Source organism: Blennius ocellaris (genome assembly GCF_963422515.1).
Source record: "Blennius ocellaris genome assembly, chromosome: 21".
NCBI classification, from domain to species: domain Eukaryota; kingdom Metazoa; phylum Chordata; class Actinopteri; order Blenniiformes; family Blenniidae; genus Blennius; species Blennius ocellaris.
In genome coordinates this window covers 18623875-18636336 of record NC_137670.1, presented here as the reverse complement: position 1 = coordinate 18636336, position 12462 = coordinate 18623875, and the positions used below count along the sequence as shown (strand labels likewise).

Here is a 12462-nt window from a genome sequence, read left to right as displayed (position 1 = left end):
AGATACTATTTGATTAAATACCTGTAGCAGAATTACATTTACATGATGAATGGGTTGGTCTGAATGAAGGTTAGAAATGGGCCATCAGCCGATATTAACAGATAATTGTGAAAAATATTGTACTGCCTAATTTATTTTGTTTTGGGAGATTTCATTTTGGAGCCATAGGAGGGGGTTTGGGTGAGGTGTGGTGGTGGTGGGGGGGGGGGGGGGGGGGGGGGTCTTCGGCACTGCTCTGATTCACTGCATTTATCTTTTCAAAATGGGTATTTGAATTGTGTGTGTGTGTGTGTGTGTGTGTGTGTGTGTGTGTGTGTGTGTGTGTGTGTGTGTGTGTGTGTGTGTGTGTGTGTGTGTGTGTGTGTGTGTGTGTGTGTGTGTGTGTGTGTGTGTGTGTGTGTGTGTGTGTGTGTGTGTGTGTGTGTGTGTGTGTGTGTGTGTGTGTGTGTGCAATTATTTACCCTGGCCGAGGGAAAACAAGCTATTTATTCCTCCACGCAACCAAGCGGCCAGTTGTAAATCTCCATTCCACACTCTATATCTCACATTCACGACTCTGAGCCTCGCAGAGCGAGAAGCCCAGACTCTGCAAATACAGCGGGGCTCAAATACCATTTGAATCAAGTTATCATCAAATCCCAGCTCTCAGCAGCGGCTGACGATCAATGGATTATCACCCGCAATATTGATCATGAGGGCTGGCATTAATATTGATTGATGAGTAGTTATAATGGAATGATTGATTATATGTTCACAAAGCTGCTTTGGGCCAATCAATGAGGCTTCTTACCACGGAATAAGGTAGAAGCCCTCACTGATCGTTTTCACATTTTCCCATCTCCTTTGTCTCCAGCTGCATCAGAGCAGATCAGCTATCAAAACAATGTGGGACGACATAAAATGTTCATGAAAAACGTCTTTGCGTCATATTTTGAAGGAAAAACCAAAGTTTTGCTCCTGTAACATTTGTGTTAAAGTCTACATCTTCAGCTTGTTTTAGCTGTGAAGGTGAACTATAGATTAAATTTAACCTACCACATTAATATTTCTAATGTATTTGTGTGTTTGTAAGAACATGGAGCAAAACAGGGGGGAAACAGGTCAAGGTCACTTCCAGCAAAATGGATAAATGTGCCATTGAGTGTCGAGGTCTGGTCCATTTCAGATCAGCTCTTGAAAGCTTCCAAATGTGTTGTGAGAAAACGGCCAATCTACACCCCTTCACTTCAAATCAAGTGATCACAGATGAGCAGACTGCAGATGGACGCCATGTGTGCGTCGCAGAGCAAACTGAGCAGGAGGTCTTTTACAGAAGCTTGCATTTGTTCAGATGTTTAGACAAAATATGAACAAGATTAAGCTCAGCTGCTGTGCTGCCTGGGCCGAGTCTGTGGAGCCGGCCTGGCAACACAAACATTTAAACTTTCAATAAAACAAGTTTGTCAACCTGTGCGAGAGACGCATTTGCCAATTGTCTACTGCACAATGAAATGTGCAAATAATAACAGACAGACTGGGAAGCTCTGCTGCAGCTGGACACGCCATTGTGTGGTTTGCTTGCACAATGGAAGATTTAATTTGAAGTTGGGAGTCCAAGAGTCAAGAGGATACGCTGAAGATAATAGCCAGTGCTGTGTGAAAGATAAAACAGACGACGGGCAGATTTTTAATTATCATTGCTCTCCAGGCGGCACAGCAGATCATCGAGCTGCAAGAAGCGGCCCAGATTAACGCGGGGCTTCAACCGACGAACCTGGGCCGCAACACCAGCCTCCATGACATGAAGACGGTGGTGAAGACCTGGAGGAATCGCCTCCCCATCGTCTCTGATGACTTGTCCCACTGGAGCAGCATATTTATGTGGCGCCAGCACCACTACCAAGGTATGACTAATGCGCTGACTCTCTGCACTCTGAAGGCAACATTGAAGCGTGTAATTTCAGGCGTTGGCGTCGTGCTGCAGGACGCCACAATCATGCACGCGCTCCTCACATTGCTGCTTTTGTTCCACGAAGGGGTCTTCTTTAAAAGGCCACTCTTTGCCGAACCCCCTCTGGGTGCATTTCCAAATGTCAGCTGACTAAAGCACTCGCTCCCTCTGACAGCAGCGCGCGCACACACACACACACACACACACGTTTACCTTGCCCAGTGCTCAACTCTTTCCCACAGTGACTTTGAAACCGCTCAGAAAGGCAGCCACCGCAAAATGTGATGTCTCAAGCAACTTGAGCTCGGAGCTGGAATAATGATGGCGCCGGTTCTGCGGGACCGTGCCAATGAAATCCACTTCATTTATACGTGACAGCCTTCAAACTTCTAGTGAAATGGAGTTTTCTTGATGAAATTCATCGCCATGGCTCATTTACTGTTCAATACGTTCGGTGTCCCCAGTGCCCTCGTCTGCGTTATGACAGCCGGGCTTTCAGAGCGCTAGAAGATCCCCGCTGCTCGCGGCGCTCTAAGCTCCCCTCTTTTCTTTCTTTTTTCTTTTTCTTTTGGTGCAATCTGTCAACTGTTACACTCTGAAAAGGTGATGCGTCATGTTCATGGCCGTTTCCTGTCTGTCCGCAGCCATCGTGACGGCCTACGAGACCAACACACAACATGACCCAAACAATAACAACGCCATGTTGGGAGTCCACGCCTCGGCCTCCGCCATCATTCAGTACGGAAAGATCGCCCGCAAGCAGGTAAACAAAACTGTGTCTTCAACACATGAAGTCCAACAAACGTGGGACACGAGTGCTGCGAACTTGTAGCGAGCGACGCAAACCATCGAGCAACCCCATTCAGTTGTTTCTACTCTTGGGCTTTTCCCATGTCTCCTCCTGTGAAAGTGATGAGGCTTACGCCCTTTCCTGCATCCAGCCACTAGCATGGCGGCACTGTGGAAAATAAGCTGTGTATATTAAAAGATGAATGAGTGAATTTGTGTAGTCAAAAGATTGGCGTTTCAGTACAAACAGATTTTTTTTTTTCCCCAGCAAAATGGATAAATGTGCCATTGAGTGTCAAATTAGGCTTTTTAAAATGTTCTGGCTGTATTTACCGATAAGCAATGGCCACAAATAAATAGTAACATAGTGTAGTTAAAAGGTGAAAGTTTTTTTTTTCTCCCCCTCTTATCTGTGCTGGGGTGTTTGAACTGGTAATCGGTTCACTGAATACGTTGCGGCGCAGCAGCCGGTGCGTTTGAGTTTCAAAAATATGTTTGGAAGGTGAGTGGTCTGAATACCAAAGTCTGACACTATGTCTTTAGAGGTCGCTGTCTCAGTTGTGGGGTCAAACTCAATTTTAGGGGACTTGTCCTGTCAGAATCTTTGCTTGAGACCCTCCAAATAAACCTTGTGACCCGACAGTGAGCCAGAGTGACGTGCCAGATAGTCTCTACTTTTGTTTACCGGCTCATGTTCAACAAGACACTTGGAGAAGAACTTGCATAAAACTCTGCTTTTGTTGTGTCTCCAGGGGTTGGTGAATGTGGCTCTGGACATCCTGAGTCGTATCCACACCATCCCCACCGTGCCCATCGTGGACTGCTTCCAGAAGATCAGGCAGCAGGTCAAGTGTTACCTGCAGCTGGCCGGCGTCATGGGCAAGAATGAATGTATGCAGGTGAGACGGAAGATCCCAGGACGCCGTCTTCCCCGTCTCTGATCTGTCGGCTTTCCATGTATTCATTTCCGTGCACCTGTGCTGCGCTCCACCTCTTCTGCATAAACAACTTGGGAGTGATTTGAGCACTTGAGTTGATTTCTGTCAGCAACAGCTGGAGGCGTGGCTGGGGTTACATTGAGTAGAAGAAGGGAGGCCAAGGAGTGTGTGGGGTGCCTCAAGGTGACAAGTTATAGCACCGGGACTTATAAGAGAGTAACTCAGGCGCTCGCTCTTAAGCCCATGGAGTGCTCTGATTAATAGAAGTAGTTCGGCGCACCACAAGTCATTAAAAGTGCCAGTAGACACTCTTCCCTCGCTCTTTCTCTTCCTCTCTTCTATCTCATTTCTGGTTCCCCCCGTCTCTTTCTGCTGCTCCACATCGTTTGTCACAGCAGTACGTAGGGGACACCTAATCTGAGGCTCGCTGTAATGGAAGTTTGGTTCCCTTAACGCCTCTTTCTGGCTTCTTAATGAACACTGAGCAGGTTGTTTGTTTTTCACCTGTGATTATGGTCTTGACTCAAGCAGAATGTCATGCTTTGTGCCTCACTTCTCCTTTCTCCAGTGTCCACGAGGACGTTTTCCCGCCTGCTGTGTTGCGTGGGGCTTAAACCCCTGCTTTCTTCCCTCCAGGGTCTTGAGGTGATTGAGTCCACCAACCTGAAGTACTTCACCAAGGAGATGACGGCTGAGTTCTACGCCCTCAAAGGCATGTTCTTGGCTCAAATCAACAAGTATGTACAACCGTGTTCAATCCTTAAAGCACAGAAGTACTGTCGTGTTTATTTAGCAAGTCTCCTTTCATCAGTGTGCACGTCAGGATGAGGCCCAGCAATATCTTTTCACTTCTGATCGTGTTGTAAATCGTTCGCAGTTGAACAGGCAGAGTAAGAAAATCTCTTTAGAGTACTGAAGAAACACTGTGGGTCATAAAGCCTGTCCTTTCAGACGCTAACTGCTGCACTGAACACATTTTTGTTGTTTAGTTCATTTCATTAATTGGCAAATGCAAAAAGGAAATAAAAAATTAAATGCAAAACAAAACTTTCCAAACGTCCAAAGCAGAAAGAAGAATGAAGTTACATAATCTTCCCCTTTTTATATGAAACCATTGGTTCACAATGAACATTAATAACACATATACTGAAGATAAATGCAGAGTCATGTTTGGATTCAGAAGTTTTCCATGAATATTTTGAATTAGTTCTTACATCCTCGTTGGTAAAATAATTCACTTTGTCTCTCACTTTGCATTGGACTTTTCGAGTTAATTATTATTTTTGTAACATTTCAGCAGCAGCTCCTTATCATGTGTAGGTTTTTTAATCTTTCAGTGCCTCGCAATCATTTTTGTCACTTTGTTTACCCTGTAGCTCAGCACATCCAAGTTTATGTTGCCAGCCAGGCCGTGTGATGTGTCCGGCTGTGTCGGTGTTAGTAATTTGTCTCTGACTCCAGGGTTTGCCTGCGGAGCAAATCCACCGCCGGGCCGAATTCCCCTTTAACAGCATCCACTCTCTGCCCGTCACTTTTGACGTGACACGCCGTCCTGAGGGGTGAAAGACAAATTGAGGAAAGCTTATTAAATGTATATGCAACTCAATAATTAACTCCAGGCAATTTGCAGAAATCTCTGGGATCAGCACAACTTGCCTCCACCTCAGCAGGGTTTATTGCAATCATTAAGGCTCCCCCTGCACCGGGGGAGAATTAACAGTGGAGTGGGGGTTTGGGTGTGTGTGTGTGTATCGCCAAACGTGCTTAGGATTTTGGGATCATTCAATTAAACGGGTGTCAAGAATCTGACAGTCTGTTGGGTGCCTGTGCTCCCGTTGAGTCGGGTAGTAGAAACTGTTAATGTACTTTAACACTGGCAAAGCGGCGGAGGAAACCCCGTTCAGCATTACTGGAGGGTCCTCGGCTCCCCACTGCAATCACGCTCACATTTTTTAATCACGTGCCAAAATGCCTTTTATAATAACACATTTTAATTGATTGGCTTGGGAGACATTTCGCTGTAAGTAAGTGGGAGAGAGTCGTTTTGGAAGCGTTCCTAAAATGGAGGTCCATTTACCAAGCAGCTCAGCGAGAGTTTTTCATTGACCGGCCTTTCTCGGTGTTTGGACTGCGGGGTGCTGCGTCTTCCGGTGCCTCCTGCATCTTATTTATTAATCAGAGGCTGAAAGGTGTGTGAAAGTTATTCAGACTGCGTGCCAACGAGCGGTTAGAAGGCGCCAGGCACGGCGAAAATAGCTGATGATTCGAAATATATTCCGTCGTCAGCATAAATGGTGCAGTCAAAACTTTGGTGTCTTGCCAGATTTCACCTGTCTATTTATTTCACCGGCTGTTTAACACTTTCTAAATCGTGTGTCTGTGTGTGTCTGTGTGTGTGTGTGTGTCTGTCTCTCTCTCTCTCTCTCTCTCGCTCTCGCTCTCGCTCTCGCTCTCTCTCTCGCTCTCCCTCCCTCCCTCCCTCCTCGGTTCCTCTGACCTCTTGTGGAACCCGTCATTGTTGTCACCTTCTCCAAACATGGGGCTTTTCCACCAGAAAGAACCAGGTTCCAGTTCAGGACCAGTTCTTAAATGAGCACTGGTTCTTTTTCCACTGTTAACAGAGTCAAGCAAGAGCCACGTCATTCCATCACTCCAAAACGTGATACGTCACTGATCTCACCGATCAGCACTGACAGCGCTCATAGAAGAATGAGGAGACGGACTGTATTCATCTGTTTGGTCTGGGTCACTGCATCTAGTCTGTCCTGAACCTTACATGCAGACCAAAGAGACAGAAGACATTGAGTCTCCTCGTTGCTCTATTGGTGTTTTTTCACGTCTGTCTTATTTCAGTCTGAAGCCCCTTAGTGGCCAGAGAGAAGAAAAAAAACATGTGAATAAGCCCGGTGCTTATTTTCCAACATTTGGCCATTACTTTGTGGATTTCTGCTCCTTTCACTTTATTTCTGGATTGTCTGAATCAAAAGCATCAGCATCAGGAGGAATGGAGGTGTAGAATGACAGAACGCAGCTCTACAACCGTTTATAATGGAAACATACGTAAACACACGCTGATTAAAATTCTCTATCACATGAAACCATTAAAAGGCAAGTTTTCTAGTTCCAAAAATTCCAGCTTTCATTTACAGTAGTATGTAGTTTGTTTTTTAGTTGCTGATGAACCAAAAGTATCGCTTCATTATAAAGTTCTGTGGGTTAGAAAATATTAATGGAGCGTCTCATAGTGGAGCACAATGCAGCCGCACACTGCGTTGTGGAAAAAGAAGCAGTTGTTTAAGAACCTGCCCTGGCGCCAGTCCTGAACCAGCTCCTGCTTCTTTCTGGTGGAAAAGCCCGATGTGACAATTATTTATCACAAATCAGGAGATGAATGAAGACGCACAGTAAAACCTGCACAAACCTACTTCCTAACACACGTTGGTCTTTATATTATGTCATTCTAGTTTCCTTCTGAATTCCCTGCTACTCTGTTTGTTTAAGCAGCACGCTCTGAAACACAGGACTTTTTCCTCCCTAACTCTGTGTCGTAGGTCAGAGGAGGCCAACAAGGCCTTTTCAGCCGCGGTCCAAATGCATGACGTCTTGGTGAAGGCCTGGGCCATGTGGGGCGACTACCTGGAGAACATCTTTGTCAAGGAGCGCCAGCTCCACTTGGGGGTCTCCGCCATCACCTGCTACCTCCACGCATGCAGGCACCAAAACGAGAGCAAGTCCCGCAAGTACCTGGCCAAGGTGATGAGAGAACCGCAAAGGAGTGTGATTTGTGTGATTGGCCAAGTGAATCTGTGGTGGGAAAACAGATTGTGAGAACAATCCCTGTCTTTTGCTGACGTCTTCTTTTCTGCTGTTGATCAATTATTAGCCTTCCTGCTGGGAAACCTGTGTTTCTCTATAATCAGCTGCCCCAATCATGGCTTCTTTCAGAAAGGGTCGAGGCAAATTCCCTCGTTGCCTGACCTCATCTGGACAAAACATTAATAGTGCTGATGAATGGAAAGACCCCCCCCACCACCCACCACCCACCCAGACTGCCACGGCTACAAGCAGAGACTAGTAATGTGATGGATTGCAGTGTGGTGGTGGACAGTGTGGAAGGCTCCCTACAGTAGATCGATGGTGAAGTGGAGGCTGGGGGGTTAACAGACTAATGGCTTCCCCTGTCTCCTGACCCTCTGCGTGAGCCGCTCGGCCTCCAGCGGGCGGACTCAGACTGAAGGACATGGACTCCTTCCTAACAAGCGGACCTCCCTCTTGCAAACATGCTCACTCTGTTAGCCAGAGATGTCTCAAGCTGATTCGATGAGAAATACTAGTTCATGCCTCATCTGGCGGCTGCCATTAGTATTATTTGTCGACGGCTTTCACCAGTGTCACGTTTGTTTTTTCTCTTGACCCGACCCCCCCAGGCTTTGTGCTGCCAAACCAGGCTGGCAGCACGTCGTCCTGATAGATGGAGTGAGATGACCAGTCATTATCAGTAATTATACACAATCTGTGTGCGCGGCCTGGTTCCTAAAAGGGAGCCCGGGGAGGCCGAGTGGGGTTAATGTCTTCATCACAGTGTCGGTCCACACCCCAGGGGAGGAGAGGTCACCTCCACGTTGGCTCGGGCTCCACGCTACTTGGTGTCACACTGAAGTTTTGTTGTTTTGAAATGGATGAACCTAATCTGTCGACAATGGCCAAAAAATAAATAAAAGTTTCTACTCTCTCCTCCTGTTAGCCTTTCCACTTGTCTTTTTTGCTTCTCACACGTCGTGCTGTTGTTCCCCTGCAGGTGTTGTGGCTGCTCAGCTTTGACGACAAGAACACGCTGGCAGACGCGGTGGACAAGTACTGCATTGGAGTCCCGCCCATCCAGTGGCTGGCCTGGATCCCTCAGCTGCTCACCTGCCTGGTCGGCTCAGAGGGCAAACCTCTGCTCAACCTCATCAGCCAGGTGAGGCGTCTGGGGAAAATCCCCCGTGGCGTGGTCCGGACACAAAGGGTTTATTTTTCACCATCAGATTTAGAAATGTGATGCCGTCTATCGTAAGGGCTTTCTAAAATAATCTTCAGTTTTGTGTCTGGATGTCTCCGGCCCTCATCAATCACATTTTTCGTCAACGTTAGCCCTCATGCACGTCTTTCTAATCGAGATAAATTAATTGCGTTCACGCAGAAGTGGTCTCCCTCCTGCTTTGTATTTACAAAATCAAGCATCCAGATTCTTTCACTGTCCCCTTTTACAGCAATTTATTGGCTTCCACCAGTCCTTGGTGAATTGGTTTTTAAATTATTTGTTCAAGAAATGATTATAAAGTTAATATTGCACGCATCCGCACTGCGGGAACAGAGCTAGTAATTAAACCCAGGACTAATTTGCTTTGCTTAATGGAGTATTATTTCCGCACAATTTGAAGAGGGTGATCTTCAAAGAGAAGGCTGCTCTAACAAACAGCCGTTCTCTCAGATGAGGAGGAATATTGTACAGGGCATGTGGGAGAACGAGTGCACAGGGAGGAGTGGAAGCAGTACAAGCAGTGTTCTTGGTAGAGGAAGCAGCATCATGAAATTGGATCATTTCTAGCTTTGGAGCAAAGAAGGAACATTCCACAGCCTCAGTGTTGTGGAGTTTCTTATTTCTGCACTTGGCTCATTTTCACGTCACTGATTCTTCTGATCTTTTCTTCTCTCTGAAAGATATTAGGACCTAATGCATGTTTCACAGTTGCTGCCTTTGAGCTACAGTTAAACAAGTAATCTTGTTATGTATGAATATAAATGAGTGCTAATGTGTGACTGTACGGATTGTCCTGCTCTGGAGAGATCCAGCCCTTCCTTTGTTCCACTGCTTCATCCTGCAACGATGGCGGAGCGAAAGGTTCTTCGTCACCACAGCCTCTTTATGTAACGGAAGAAAACCTACATTTTAATGCATGGTATTCTTTATTCCTCTCGCTCGCTTGAATTATTCAGCGTTTCTCTGCGGTAGCGAGATGTTTTAAAAAAAAGAGAGAGAAAGAAAACGTATGTTGAAATATTGATGAAGGTGAGAAGAGCCAGTGAAGGGCAGGCGGGAAGATGAATCAGAAGTTAGTCAAGAATCTCAGTCGTCCTCCTCCTCCTCCTCCTCCTCCTCCTCCTCCTCCTCCTCCTCCTCCTCACTCACGCATCGCCTCCGTTGCCTCCACCTTACAGAGGTCGACCAACCGCACTCTCAGCTTCGCCAAAATGTGACATTCCTTATCTTCCCATTAGTGCAGCAATCCTCACTTCCTCCTCTTCCTCTCGGCCTCCATTTCTCTTTCATGTTTAATGCAGCTGTTAGCTGCCACTTAGTGCTCCCTCTTCCACGTACTCCTGAATTCTTCTCACTTTCAATCGCCGTACTGTATTTTTCATTTGAAGTCTCTCTCTTGCTTCTTTGTCTCATGTACGTTGAGGGAAATATTCCCAAATGCACCGCTCCGAGAAAGAATCTACAATGTGAGGTTAATATTCACACAGTAGATTAAATTATGATACAAGATGAAATATGAACTTATTTATCTCATAGTGGAGAAAATCAATTTCGTCAGCAGCAATACACACTGAAGAAAAATCATATCTTGAAAACTGCAAACATAATTATGAAAATACACGTATAAAAAGAGCATTGCAAGCACAGAATATAAAAATACACATTATCTGGACTTGCAGTTCTTTTTTTTTCAAATCAAAATATTAATATAATACTTTTGACAACTCAAGAAGACTCATTACCACAGATAAACTGTATTTTGCATCCTAAAGCACATTTGAGGTCCTTCATCAGTGAGTCAGTCTTCTCTTTTCAACCCATGATACCAGATTATTGAGATAAATGTCTTCAGGGATCCGAGTCTGCAAGATGTTGACTGTCTAACGGCTATTTTAGTATTCTCCGTAGTCTAAAAAGACCGACAGTTCTATTCCAGTCAGTCGTGGGCCAATCTGCTCCAAGTCTTGTACATCTTGAGAATCGTTGAAAAGTCTTGAGCCAAACCTCAGAGGCTCCCGAATCAATTTAGCCGGAGGTTAAACTATGGAGGGAGAAAGGCTTCTTTTCTTTAGTTCAGTCCTGTATATTCCTCCACAACCGTCCATCACTGACCACCTGGAATCTCTTGGAGCTCAGTTCAGTTGTGGAGGCGCGGCGGTATCTCTTCCTGCCCTGCAGGCGTACGGAGGGTCCGGGGGACTCGGCTGGCTTTGTGATTTCAGTCCACGGAATTATGTTCTGACACCTGAGAGAACCTGGTGGTTTAGCCCCCCCACCAACTTCCATTGGGTCGAAAGCCTCAAGACCAATGAGCAATGAGCAGCATGTGTGGAACAGTGCGTTTCACCCTGGCTTGTTGGTTTTGTTTGTATTAATGGCAGACCTGTGTTTGTCACAGCTCATGTTCCACCTTCAGGCTCCCACTTTGTGCCAGCAAAGTGAGGTTTCACACGTACAAATGTATCCGCGGCGTTTACCGCTTCTGTGTACACTTCATTGTTCTTGTACTGGCTGCAGTCAGGAGCCTAGTGTTGACAGGGATGGAATGGAGACGTGGTTTTGTAGCTTGGAGTCTGATCTCTTCAGCAAACATTGAATCATTTTTATGACGGATGCTGAACTACTGGTTCTGTGGCTGCATATTTTCACCGTCACATTGAACTGTGATCCTCGCTACCAGTCACTCACCTGCTGCATTGGTTGAATCAAAGGGATTCCACTGCGCCAAGTTTGAGGCCAATTCGCAATGTATAGAAAAGCTGAAACCTCTTGTGTCCCGGCTTCAACCATTAAGCCTTCCAGTGTTGTCAGTGACTTTTCTTGGAAGTCTTGAAGGCAATTTCATCATCAAGTCACATTCAGTTTTGTAATTTGGCCATGACGTGTTTTTAACTTCCCTCACTCCCGGGACTCCAGGCTTCAAACACTCCCTGCTGCTCCAGCAGAGGCCTTTGGCCGTATCGCTGTGATCTCCTGCTCACTCTGACACACAGTGTCTCTCTCTCTCTCTCTCCCTTCCACACCCCATCGCTTCCCCCTCCACCTTTACCTCCCTTTGCTTTCTCTCTCTCTCTCTCTCTCTCTCTCTCTCTCTCTCACCCCCCCCATTGCGGTCCCGAGGGAGAGTCTTTGAAATGTAATCTGTGACCCTCTTTTATCTGCTAGGTGGGGCGAGTGTACCCCCAGGCTGTCTACTTCCCAATCCGCACCCTCTACCTGACTCTGAAGATCGAGCAGCGGGAGCGCTACAAGAGTGGTGAGTAAACATGCTTGGCTGTACTGCTTTGCCTCTTTACCACACTTTCAACATTAGGTGCTATTTTTCCCCTGCCATCAGGCCACTTATGTCTGAAAGCACCTATAGGGGAAGAAAATTCATTTCTAACATATGGGACATATAGCTTCCTGCAACGCTCCTCCAGAGTGTTCAGCTCTTTAAATCAAAGACGGACAAAATGATCTCGCTTTCATGATGGCAAACACCGACGCTTTCATATCCCCCGTCATCGCCGCCCTCTTTCACCCCTCAGACTCATCTGGCCAGCAACAGCCCAGCTCGGTGGGGGCCCAGCCTCACTCGGGGGGCTCCGACCCCGGGCCCATCCGAGCCACCGCCCCGATGTGGCGCTGCAGCCGGATCATGCACATGCAGCGGGAGCTCCACCCCACCCTGCTCTCCTCCCTGGAGGGCATCGTGGACCAGATGGTGTGGTTCAGAGAGAACTGGCACGAGGAGGTGAGACCACACTGTGTGTGTGTGTGTGTGTGTGTGTGTGTGTGTG

The 12462-nt window shown here is 46.7% G+C and overlaps 1 protein-coding gene across 4 annotated transcripts in view; it reads left to right on the top strand.

The window, feature by feature from the left end:
• trrap (transformation/transcription domain-associated protein) overlaps positions 1-12462 on the top strand; it is an 84124-nt gene that overhangs the window by 54152 nt on the left and 17510 nt on the right. For 3 of the 4 annotated variants that reach the window (XM_080517825.1, XM_080517823.1, XM_080517824.1), the window contains 8 exons: positions 1688-1883; positions 2575-2693; positions 3472-3618; positions 4294-4394; positions 7209-7410; positions 8456-8617; positions 11846-11933; positions 12211-12416. In XM_080517825.1, the coding sequence (XP_080373951.1) occupies positions 1688-1883; positions 2575-2693; positions 3472-3618; positions 4294-4394; positions 7209-7410; positions 8456-8617; positions 11846-11933; positions 12211-12416 (1221 nt within the window). Of the gene's footprint in view, positions 1-1687; positions 1884-2574; positions 2694-3471; positions 3619-4293; positions 4395-7208; positions 7411-8455; positions 8618-11845; positions 11937-12210; positions 12417-12462 lie in introns of all 4 variants that reach the window. The other variant, XM_080517822.1, reaches the window with a different exon arrangement.